This window comes from Castor canadensis, chromosome 11, assembly GCF_047511655.1.
Source record: "Castor canadensis chromosome 11, mCasCan1.hap1v2, whole genome shotgun sequence".
Lineage (NCBI taxonomy): Eukaryota > Metazoa > Chordata > Mammalia > Rodentia > Castoridae > Castor > Castor canadensis.
In genome coordinates, this window is record NC_133396.1 from 103,679,090 (window position 1) to 103,692,456 (window position 13,367).

Sequence of the window (13,367 nt, forward strand, 5' to 3'; positions counted from 1 at the left end):
AAAAGCCACAGTCCTTGAGAGTCCGCAAGGCTCTACCCCATTGATGTCCCCATGGCTCTCTGACCTCCTCTCCTACTACTTTCCCTTCATTCACCATTTTGCTGCAGACACTACCTTCTTGCTGCTTCTTGCACACAAATGTCCTCTGAGACCTTGGCACTAGCTGCTCCCTTTGCTTAGAACACTTTTCAGTGACTGCCATGACCTAATTCTAGCCAAGCTTTCTCAACCAAAAAAAAAAAAAAAAGGTAGTTGTCTGATGAGGATATAGGGTCTTTCAGCTGTGATTCAACTATCAAGGATTGCTACAGACTTTATACAACATCCTAATTAGCCACACCACTCTGGGGCCTTTGGATGTGTTAGATTATAAAAGAAAAGACAGAGCACATTGTAACCTAGAGAAGCTAAAGACTCCTTGATGGCTCAAGGGTTCATTCAATGATCTAAAGTAATTGAGTCAGAGCAAAGCAATGTGAGGCATAGGGCTTCTGATTCCAGAGGCTTATCAAATGTCAGACTTCTTTCTTAATAGAATGTACAGCAACTTGTCTTTCTTTGAAAGCGCTATCTCAACATGTTGTAGAAGGTTGATTACACAGTGAAACCCAGGAGAGGAAGGATTAAAAGCCAGTATATTTATATTAATTAAATAATTTATTAATTTATCTCAGAAAAACCCAGATAGTTTGCTGAGTTTAGCAGATGAGGGATAGAGGACTATAATTCTGTTTAGGGCTAACTGAATTGATATAGTTGTACTTGGAGAAGATTTTGGATTTTGCTACTAGCTCAGGTACCTGGAAGAAATGGTAATTAGTTGCTGTCTAGTTGGATCAAAACTGTACTCAATGGTGGCCTGGGGAGAAATGAAATTCAGATATCAATTCCTTGATATAATGTAGAGAAAGAATTCAAAGATTGATAGAGATGAGATTATTGAAGTGGATTTCATATATATGACCCATTCACACACACTCTAACTCTGTTTCCTAAGAGGGCACTCCTTCCTAAACAGCACTGAAGAATATATTAATGCTAAAATTACCAGGATCTTTGAAAAGCATAAGAGAAACAGGTCAGGCAAAAAAATGAAGATGCTGCTGCTGAAATGGACTAGGGAGTGGCTACCATAATAGGAAGCAAGACCAAGGTGGTAATCAGAATATCACAACTGAGAAGGACTTTGGATCATGAGTCCAACATAGATGAGCAGGTCAAAGACATATAAATGAAAACAAACTCAAATTCTGATCAAACAGATTCATGGCCACTCCATTTTTTATGTCAGTCAGGGGTTCAGTGTAGGCAACAGAATACACTCTAGCTAATTTATTAAGAAAGGGAATCAATGCAGGGTATGAAAGGAAAGGCTAAAGAGTAAGGCCTCAGGCTGAGCCTCCAGGAATAACTACCAGAAATGAACTGCCAAATGGGACTGGCAAGAGAACAGCCACTGTCACCACAGTTGACTCAAGATCCACAGGGCCTTTCCTGCTACTGAACAGTTCCCAGACCAAAGATACTATAGCCATTACAGCACTACAAAATTAGGCAGACCAAGGCAGCAGTTCAGAGGAAACAAAATACCCACTTCCATTCTCTAGCTTCCATAAAACCCATACAGTCATAATTTCATTACACTCAGGCCACCTCTGAGTCTTGTAGGTGGTCTCTTTAGTGGAAGAGAAGCTACATGAAAGACATTGGCTGTCTGCAGATGTACCTTCTAGTCCTTATTGAACAAGAAGTCACTCTAGAAAGAGGTTGGATTGGTATTAAGAAAGCCATTCTTTAGTATCTACCACAATACTTTAAAAAATGTGTGTGTGTGTACTTTAAGTAATTAGTAAAAGTTGCAAAGTATATCGAAGTAGAATGCAGGGTTTTTTTATTCAAGAGATTTTAGTTCAAGTCCACTGTGTGCTACTTATTAGGTATAAGTTCTTAGATAATTTACTTAAGTTTTCTGTGTTTAATTTCTATCTATGCACAATGAAGATAGTAGCTTCCTTGAATATTTGTTGCGAATAACATTCCTACCTCAAGATGTTTGCACTTGTTCTTCCCTCTGGCTGTAATGCTCTTCCCCTTGGCAGCACTGCTTGCTCCCTCAGGCCTGTTCAAAGGCTATCTTTTCTACAAGGTTTTTCATTGCCACATGTTTAAATAAGCAACATGCTGCAGTCTCCACCAACCTCTTCCATCCACAATTCTCCAAGCAATTTTCACCCTCTGACATTCTAAAATTTTCTTATTTATTTATCTGATTGTTCCACCTATCATTTATCCTCTATGAGGACTTTTACCTTGTTTTGTTCACTAATGCATCCCCACTGCATCTTTCAGTGACTAACACATGGTAAGCACTTGGTAACATTTGTGGCAATGAGGATTATATAAAGCAGTGAGTGTAAGTGCCTGACGATGTGCCTCTCTCATATAAGCACTCAACCCATGTTAATTATTAGTATTACCCCATTCATATTTTGTAGGTCAACACATATTTATTGTGCACTTAGTGTACTAAGCACAAAAATTGGTAAGAAAAAAGGTCACTCCTTAAGTTTCCAAAATAATAATAGAGATAGACACATAAAGAGATAATTTTCATATAATGTGGAAGTAACATTAGATGTGTACTTAGCCTGTGTATTAAGGAAGACAACATTAATAGTCATAACAGATTACTCCAGAAATCTCAGGAACTCTCCAAAACAAAACACCATCCCTTGTTCCCAGGCTGAAGGGCAAGACTCTGATGCACAGTCATTGAGAAAATCATGCTCCTTACATCCCACAGTGCCACCATCTTCAGGTTCCAAATTCTCTGAAAAAATGTGAGAGAGTATATAAAATGACCCAAGGGGCTTCAAGGGCCAAACCTTGGCATGCATTCATTCTTTCCACATTCCATCAGCCAGAACTCAGTCATAGCATTCTTTAATTCAGGGAATGGGGAAAATGGTTCAAATATTGCTTAGGAGGCATAAGATACAGATCTAGTCAGCATCCTCACCAGTCACTACTACACTCAGTCAAAGGAAATTTTCAGAAGCATTTTTTTTTCTGGAGAAGATAGCACCCAGAGAAAATGTAGACAGGTAGAGCCAGGAAAATCTCAATTTAAATCCAGGTCACAATTGATGGCTATGTGACTTTAGTTATTAAAACTGTCAGACCTACTTTCCAACTGTGAAAAATGGGAATAACTGTAGAATTTAATTAATATGAATTCAGAAACTTGTTGGGAGGATTAAATGTGTGAAATCTTAAGTACAATGCTGGGAACATAGCAAGCAATTAATAAATGTTAATTATCAGAAGGAGGAGGAGAAAGAAGACAGGAGGGAACAAAAAGAAAAGGAAACGGGAAATGGAATTAGAAAGCTAGACATGGAGAAAATGAGCTAGGGAATGCAGAGAAAGGCTTTAGAATGAAATAAAGTGCGGAAGTAAGAGAGAGAAAACCGTGTTCCAGAAATCATAAGAAGTTTAGTAGCATATTTACAGAATACTTACTGGAAAATCAGGAAGTCCAGAAAGAGTAAGAACATAGTAGAACTTGGTTCCAGGAGCTCAGGAACTTTACTTTTTGTAACTGCAGAGAGACACTGAAGTTTTCGATCAAGCAACATATTCCAACTGTCCTTCAAATAGCTCCTGGTGGTTGTGTAAAGGACAAGTCCAAGGTGGGAGACTGGCTGTCAGTAGGGAGGTGGTTAGCTATTGTCACTGCCGTCTAGGTTAGGTGAAGAAGGAAGAGGCATGCAAGGTTTATTTTGTAGAAACTCAGTAAAAGCAATTGATTGACTGGTAGTAAAGGAATGAATCTAAGATGAGTCCCAAAATTTGTCTTGGGCATCCAGGGGAATGATGGTGCCACCAATATAAGTAAACTGAAGCTTAACCCAAAAGTTCTCCAGCCGCACTGTGGGCTCACACAGCTCCTCTTCATGTTGCATTTTACTTGAAAAAGCTAATTTTCCAAATCTGCTCCCAAAATAATTTCTAGAAACTTTGAGTTCATATTGTCTTTCCCTACCCCTACACCACTTTGTGTTCTAATTTTTCTTTAAAAGGATTTTGTATGCTATTGACAATTCTTTGCCTTCACTCTTAAGTCAAGCTAGAAAGTTGACCTGTATAATCTCCGTGATCCTTCCAGTTTATGCATTTCACTGTCCCCCTATGCACGCAATCTCCCTTCAGTGCACAACAGCTCCATCCCAAATTCTTGCTGGCCATATTTAATAAAAAAAAACCTCTAAAACTGAGTGTGAACTTAAGATATAAAACATACCCACCCAAGTGTTACTTCAAGAGCCACAGAAAGAGGAACACCAAGATAAATATAGCATTTATGTTTATGCAAAGTATGTTAGGTTGTTGGACTTTCCAGAGGCATGGAAAAATCACACTTAAAACATTTACATAAGCTAGATGGGCTAGGGGAAAACCTTAAACCAGTTGGTTTCTATTATTTTCTGGTTTAAAAAATGAGGATTCTCATTAGAAAAGGAAGAGGACCTTCCTTACCTTGAATATGTAGTGACTATAACTATTCAAGAAGCCATAGTTCTGCCCAGTAAGCTGCTCAGGGCCTACAGAAAACAGAAGAGAATTCGATGCAAAGCTGGCTATATAATTTGTGGGACCTGGTGCAAAATGAAAATGCAAGATCCCTTGTTCAAAATGTAACTTTCAAGGTACAAAAATATACAGTTTTTTCCTTTCTTCAACAGTTTCTCCTTTGACTTTTCAACTTACTATTTAATGCCACTCTAAGAAAAGAAAAAATAAAATTTAAAATTATTAACATGAATTCTCCTGTTCATCTTTTTACTTTGCAATGCTGGTTTTACCTGCAAATATTAGAGCATTTAATTAATACATGAAATCACAAAAATTAGACAATTCTATTTTATATCTTAGATACATATATGCATTTTTTCTTGTTAGAACAGTGGAAATGCTACAAAATAAAAAAAGTTCAACTATTTTTATTTCATTTATTAATAATGTTCACATTCTACCAATATTTTCTGCTTATTAATGAGTAAGGAAGGACTGAGAGTAAAGCAATACCAGGTTGCCCTGTGTTTCCTTTTCTGTTATTTTCAGCATAAAGTGATTAACTAACATAGGTAACATTAAGTAACATAAGAAAGGAGTAAAGTTCCTTCATTGTTCCTGTGTTTTTGAACACCATTGCCTTCTTTCTTACATGGGAAGTGAGTTTTGGTTCGAATGGAAAGTGTGGCTTCTTGGAGATGACGCTCATCGACATTAAACACTTATTGATACTTGCTTTGAGCCTCCCTGAACTCCCACCATGTGTTCATCTGGACTCCTCTGGTCAGGGGGTATTGCAATTGCTATTTGCAAACAGGCATTAGGGAAAGCAGATTGGTACAGGCAGCATATAGACATATGCATATATATATATATATATATATATATGCATATTGTAGGTACATCCTGAGTTCATGCAAACACTATTGTCCCATCAGACTTCATTTACGAAACATAAGTTCAACATTAAAATTATTAGGAATTTCAAGATGGAAACAACAAGACATTAAACCAACTTGGGGTGCCTTCTGAGTGCTGGCCTTGTGGAACTGCTCAGACCACATCCCTTGAAGCACCTATAGTTAGACGTTTTCAACACATCACAAAAGGCTGGTTAGAGACCTCTCCAGTGGAGAACTGACTCTAGAATCAAAAAGGTTTCTACAAATTCTATGTGACTAATTTATGAACCAACCATTGTAATTTCTAACCATACTAGTACTGCACTTGATAGGCTACTAGATTTGAAAGTCCCAGACTAACAATAGCCTTGGTGAAAGTTACTGTGTGAATGGGAAGAACAACTAAAACTGTTCAAGGGAGCAGGTTAATAAACTTCACAACTGCCAAGTATGCAGCTTCTACTATATGCTTTTTCATATGTACCTTACAAACATTTTATTAATGCTGACAGGAACTATAAGGCAAATATAATACTTATTTTATAAATGAGGAAATGGGGTGCAGAATTATGTAAAGTTTGCCCAAAATAATTTGTATGCTAAACAACAGAACTAAGATTCAGGTTCTGTCTAATTCCAATACCCCTGTTCTTCCCTCACAACAAGCTTTCTCCCTGGTTTGTTCAGAAGATCAGAATGTGACTAGCCAAGGGAATGCTGTATTGAAATGGCTAAGTTGGAAGAGATTTTAGGTGAGTTTTACCTTGACAGGTCCAGCATGTTTCCTAAGATGGGAGGAAGTGAACATTTGCCTGAGAAACCTAACGATAGGTGCCTGTGCTAATGCTTTCTAAATATAAACAAAAAAGATAAATTAACAGGGAGGTAAAAATCAGTATGAACAAACTAATAGGAGATATTCAGGAATTGATTTAGGTGGGAGAATGGGCATAGAACATAGAACTAGCAAAGAATTTGCAGGCTGGAGAGTTTTTGTCCCCAGAACCCTATGTAAGTAAAAAAAGCCACAATACACTAGAAGAGTATGGTCATATCTGTTTATGAAGATAGTGTAATGAAACGCACTGAAAACTGTTGAATAATAGGGGAGCAAGATAGTAAAGAAAGAGTAAGTAATAGAGGGAGTTAATCTGATTAAAGTACAAAATATACATATCTGAAATACCATGGCAAAACTCCCTTGGACAGTCAATATACACTTTAAAAAAATGAAGGACAGGAAAATAAAAACAGTTCCTGTCTGAGGCTGGGTACCAGTAGGATGGAAAGGGTAAATAGAGAGGGTGATGAGGGACCAATATGGTCAATGTACTTTGTATATGTGTAGAAATTAGAACAATGAAAACTCTTGAAATTTTTCTAAGAAGGAGGGGTAATGAGGGCAAATGATGGAAGGGGTGAATCTAAGATACACTGTGAGTACATATGTAAATGTCACAATGAAACCCTCCTGTACAACTAATATATGCTAATAAAAATGTAAAAAAAAGAGCATGGCTAACATTCAAGGACAAATGTCAAGGATCAGCTAATTATCCCTTCTAATAGTGGTTAGGAAAATAGTAGCAAGAATATAAAGTGACCCAAAGCCATAGGTGACCTGCCTATAAAGTCTAAGTAGCTGCTTACAATAGGTATCAGACAACTTCTTTCTTCATTTTCTCTGACTGTTGCCCAATTTATCAAATTCATATTGGTTTAAGAGTACTCTTAAGAAAATTGTGAAGTCTTCCAGTAAATTTTTTAATAAATATTATTATACTGCTGAAGAAGATTCAAGCTACATTTGAGTAGCTCTTGAAAACTGTACTTGAATCAAGTACGTTCACAAAGTAGTGATGCCTGCTTTAACATGAATGAGTCTTAGGAACATTGGACAAAGTAAAAGAAATCAGACACAAGTGATGACATGTAGTATGAATTCTTTTCTATGTTCAAAATAGGCACATCTATAGAGAAAGAAAGTAAATTATTAGTAATTGATTGTCTGGAGCTGTAGGTGGGAGTTGAAAGTGATTGCAGATGGGCACTAGGTTCTTTTTTGGGGTTACTGGAAATGTTCTAAAGTTAGATTATGGTGGGCCGGAGTTATAACTCAGTGATAGATTGGTTATGGAGCATCCACAAGACCATGGGGTCAATTTCCAACTCCACAAAAATAAATAAATATATAAATAAAATTAGGAGCTGTGGACACAGTTTAGTGGTACAGTGGTTGCCTCACATGCACAAAGCCCTGGGTTTGAACCCCAGCACCACACACACAATAATAATAATTAATAAATAAAATTAGATTATGATATAATCTAAGTGAATTTTGTCATTAAAATTATACCTCAGTACAGTAGTTAAGTATATATTCGCCCACCCATGATTTTTGACAAGTATCCATTACCACAAGTTAAAGACACCTTGGAAGAAATGCTGAATTCACTATTTCATAGTGAATAGAACTTTAGAGGTCTAACAGATCTTAATGTCACATGGATTTGGGTTTCAAATCTGCCAAGAAAACATCATTTCCTTTGATTTTCATGCCACCCTAATAAGTGAGCATTGTGGTCCCAATTTTAAGATGAAGGAAGTATAACACTTTGTTCAAGGTAACCCAGCCGGTAAGAGGCAAAGTCTTTCTCATGACAAAGCCTATACTCCTTTGTCTCTCTGTCATGACAGAGCATGGTCTGTGTGATTTTTCCCTCAGGAAAATGATATAACTTTAACATTTAGTAAATTCATTCTTTCTTTGTCCAGATTTTTTTCTACTACCAAGACACTCTCTTCATATGTATCAACTCTCTCTCCCCACTATATTATATGACACTTTTCTCATAGTTGCCATGGCCACAACATCTCCTTGTCAGCATTAAAAATTCTTTTCATCACTCAAATTGCTCCTGAGAAGTTCTATCCCTTCTCCAAACTGATGCACAGAACCCTGAGAGCCACATCAGGCCTACCCAAAGATTATGACATTACTATAGCTAATTTCCCACTTTCTGCTTTAAATATGTCCTTCGCAAATTTTTGTCTATGACCTGTATGTTTTGTAAATAGTTCAGTGTTCATTTTAAAACTTTGGAGCATCAAGTTTCTATTTCCTGTCACCAGAATAGGCCTTTGATAATTGTTCTTGAGAAGTAAACATTTAACCATTGAAAGTGCTGTTGTGACAACTGAGTACAAGCATCTAGATTCCTGCAAATACCTGTAACTGTTGAATCTCTTTATTGAATTTGTTAGACTCAGATCTGGAGTCTAGTCCTGTCTCTACAATTTATTGACTGTGAGAATTTTGGATTACAAAGTTCTTGAAATTAAGGTATATAATTTCTTTGAGACTTTGTTTTCCTCATTTATTAAATACAAAAAAATTACCTACCTATTTAGTATTATCACTGTTTACCAGTTTTAATGTTAATGCAAAATTAAGTAAGGTAACATTTACAAGGTACCTGGTGTGATGCTGAATTACAGTAATCATTCAATATATGGTAGCTATTATTGGGATAAGAATCTCTTTCAGTTCAAAATAACAGCATAATTACCATAGTTTACTTTTGGAAACCAACCACAAATGACACACACAAAAAAAAGTAAAATAAACTCGGTCCTCAACAAAACTTTAAAAAGCCACATCCTCAAACTACAAATTTTGAAGAACAACTTCTTCCCACAGTAAAATTCCAGCAAAACCAAGGGAAGAAAGTAGCTGTCAATGAATAAACACCCTTACACAGCCTCCCTGGGCCTTTAAAAAGAAAAGAAGGTGTATTCTGGTTTCAGGATAGAAGAGAATGACATATGTTTATTGTTGCCACTTAGTAAATATGTTAAATGGTTAACTTTATAACTCTAGCATACTAGCTGTAAAGTTCAAAGAATGGATAATTGCAAAATTACTTAAGTGGTCCTGGAACACACTGAAATTAAAACTAAAAGCCTTCTTCCTTAACGTGATAATAATTATGTGACTCTAGCCAAAAGTCAAATTTGATTTTAAGAATACTGAAATCATTTCCAGTAAATCTAGAAAAAGTATGGTAATTTAGAATTTTTCTTATGTTGTTTTATTTAAGAAATGACTCTTTGCACTGTGGTAATAATGAACTCCAAATATTGAGTGACTCAACACAGAAGAGCCCACATTAATCCCAGTTACACACCCAACATGTGTTGGTAGCAGACAGACCAACACTGAAAGAGGCATCACCAGTTTTACCTGCGCTATCTGAAACACATGAGATATATGGTCAATGAAGCCAGAGAAGTGATGCATGGACATTTCATACCTGTCCTTGTACATTTCAGCCTGGAAATTGTATATTCCACTTTCACTCACAGCTGATTGGACACACAAGTCACATACTCCTCTACTGTACGGGAGCTGGTAAATGTAGAGCATACGGCTCTTCAGTGAGCTGTAAATGCCTCTGTCTCACAGTACTAGCCAAAGAGTAATACTCAAAAGAAATATAGCACTATAAAAATTTAAAAGAATGCAGTAAAATAAAATACATGCATAATCAAGACCTGAGGTAGATTAAAACTTGTAAGGATGTAGATTTGAATAATGTGATAAATAAACTAGATCTTATAAGAAGAATAAATTTTAAGGCAAAGGTATTATTAGGGATAAGTGTATTATTACTTAATAATAAAAAGCACCTTCCAAAGGAAAGTAGAATGTCTATCTTAGTTATCAATTACAGCATTTAAAACGACACCAAAGCTTTATGACTTAAAGCAACAATAGTTCTGAGTTAGCCATGCTCAACTAGGAATCTGGGTTATCTGGGGGGTCATTAATGTGACTACATTTGTCAGGGAATGTAACTGGGGTAGGAACATCCAAGATAACTTACATACCAGGTGCCTTATTGGGGTGGCTAGAACATCTAGGTCTGCCTAGAACTCTCCAATACAGTTCTAAGAAAACAAAAATAGCCACAGACAGCCTCTAAGGTTGAAGCTTGAAATTTGCACAGCTTCACTTCCGCCACATTCTATGAACCAGAACAGTTACCAAGATTCAAGAATACTGGATATAGACTTTGCTTCTTGGTGAAAGAAATAGCATACACATACAAGTATGAAAAGAGTGTTACAAGTCATCTTAGGTGGCAGTCCATTATCTGGTCACAAACATATACAACCCTCTGAAATTCCAGAGATTCCCTAAGACCCATTCAAACACAGCATCAGATTCAAATCAAAAGTTTAGCATCCACCATCCAACCATCTAAATCAAGGCCAAGCGTAGATGAGACGCCTCCAATATAGATTTAATGCAAGAAACAGAGACACTTAATAATGTTAAGTGTGCCAAACTGCCAGAAAGAGATAATTTTAAATGTATACATATCTCATAAAATTTCTTCAAAATATAAAATGCAATAATGACAGGAATAAAAGGAAAATAGACAAGTTACAAGTATGGTGGGAAGCTTTAATATAATTCTCTTAGTAACCAATAGAAAGTCAGAAAAAATAAAAATATTAGAACAATCCAATATAGACCATAGAATAATGTGACAATTTAAATACTGTATCAACACTTACACATTCTTTTGAATAAAATGCAGAATATTTTTTAAAAACTTAACTACATACTACCCCATAAAGCAAACTTCTAATTTTTAAAAGATTGAAGTCAGAAAATGTGCAGGACATACTGGAATTGAAGTAGATGTCAATATAAAAATTAAAAAAAACCCTAAGGGTTAGAAAATGAAACAATATACTTCAAATTAACTCATGGGCCAAGAGTAAATCTTAGTGGAAATTTGAAAATATTTTAAACAAAATGATCACTGAAATACAATATATCAAAACTGGTACATTGCTAGCTTGGTACTAACTCATGCCCGTAATACTAGTTACTTGGAAGGTTGACCTTGGGAGGTTCGCAATTCCAGGCCAGCTGGGGCAAAATAGTTCACAAGGCCCCATCTCAACAGAAAAAAGCTGGGAGTGGTGGCACATGCCTGTCAGCATTGTGATGGTGGGAAGCACAAAACAGGAGGTTCAAGGTCCAGGCCAGCATGGGCAAAGAGTGAGACCCTATCTCCAAAATACCCAGAGCAAAAAGGAATGATAGAGTGCCTGCTTAGCAAGTGTGAAGGCCTGAGTTAAAACCCTTGAAGAAAAAGACAAGAAAAAAAAACCTGACACATTGCTCCTAAGGCCACACTTAGACAAAAATGTATAGCACAAATACATTAAAAAGAAACACAGATTTTAAAAAAATCAAAGATCTAAATGCTCCTATAAGAAGTTTATAAAAAGCAAGTTAAACCCAAAAGGATAGGAAAGAAAGAAAATGAACAGAAAATAAAGTCAACAAAGCCAAAGTTTCTTTGAAAAGCCTAAATCAACTGATGAATCCCCAAAGAGAATGATCAAAGATAAAAAGGAGAATGAGAAGGAGAAGACACAGTTACCAATATCAGGAATGAAAAAGGGCAATGTATTGAGATACAGTATAGATCTCACAAATACTAAATTATGAGGATATTATAAATAATGTGTGACAATAGATTTGAAATGTAGTTGAATGAATTCCTGGAAATATAAAAGATATAGAAACTGGCACATGAAGAAAAAAGCATCTGAATAAATCCGTATTAGTTTTAAAAGTTGAATCTGTAACTAACCACCTCCCCTAGCCAGAGAAAACCCAAATACAATTAACTTTAGCAATAAAATCTTTAAAATATTTGAGGAGAAATAACACTAACCTCACACTAACTCTTCAGGAGAATAAGAAAAGGAACTTCTTTTGTGAAATCAATATAATTTTGATACTAAAATTCATCAGTAAAGAAGACTAGATCCATCTTTCTCATGAACACAAATGCTAAAATTCCAAACTAATTTATAAGTCAAATCCAGGAATTTATAAAAAGAATAATATATCATGGACAAGTTGAATGCAGAGTTGACTTTACATTTGTAATTATCAATATAATTTACCATATTGCCAATAAAAGAGAAGAATCATGTGACCATAACAAAAATGCAAAAAAGATATTTACTAAACTCAACATCCATTATTTAGGAAAAACTCTTAGGAAACTACCAATAGAAGGAAACTTTTTTTTAATCTGATGAAGAACATCTACTAAAAACACTTAAAGAAAATATATATTTAATGATGAAATACTAAGAACTTTCTCTGTGAGACTAAAAGAGTGCCTGATATCATCACTTATATTTAGCATCATGTTGAAAATCCTCCCCAGTGTAAGAAATCAGAAAGAAAAAGTGATTTAAGTATTTAAAAATAACAAACAAAAATCTATTATTATTCACAGACAATATGATTATGTATGCATAAAATCTAAAAACCTAAATTAATAGAACTGATAAGTAAATTAATCAATTTCAGTACATAAAGGGTTAATATTCCAAAAATGTATTCTTTTCCTATATACTACTAAATAGAAAAAGTTAATGTTGCTTATAATAGCATCAAAAATATATTAAGTATCTTGGAATGAACCTAATGAGAGAGATATCTTCTACAGACAACAGTATAGAAAATTACTGAGAGAAGTTGAGGCCAAACTAAATAAATAGGGGGGATATTCCATTTATAAATTGAATGACACAATCATTATTAATTATTAATTAATAAAATTAACTTAAAAATTCAATGCAACCAATTATTACAAACCCAGCAGGTTTTCTTGGGAGGGAAAGGGAGAATAGAATTGATTTTTAAATGTGTAGAAAAACACAAAAAGCCCCAAATAGGCAAAACATTTTTCAATAAGAACATTTATGACTTAAAATATTAAATAATAATATTTATTATAAAACAACACTAATAGGCCAATATGGTATTCACATAAGCATAGGCAATAG

At 35.2% G+C, this 13,367-nt stretch overlaps 1 protein-coding gene and 1 long non-coding RNA gene across 2 annotated transcripts in view; one reads left to right on the forward strand and one right to left on the reverse strand.

Moving 5' to 3' along the window:
- Positions 1-2,199: 2,199 nt before the first annotated feature.
- LOC141413894 (uncharacterized) lies at positions 2,200-4,605 on the reverse strand. Its single transcript, XR_012438893.1, has 3 exons — positions 4,540-4,605; positions 3,523-3,742; positions 2,200-2,830 (listed from the first exon to the last, which is right to left on the reverse strand). It is a non-coding gene; the product is annotated as an uncharacterized lncRNA (long non-coding RNA).
- Positions 4,606-6,142: 1,537 nt separating this feature from the next.
- The window catches only part of Fcrl5 (Fc receptor like 5), a 47,366-nt gene continuing 40,141 nt past the window's right edge, over positions 6,143-13,367 (forward strand). Inside the window, exon 1 of the mRNA XM_074047779.1 lies at positions 6,143-6,229. Within this exon, the coding sequence (XP_073903880.1) occupies positions 6,205-6,229 (25 nt within the window). The 5' untranslated portion in view covers positions 6,143-6,204. The remainder of the gene's footprint in view (positions 6,230-13,367) is intronic.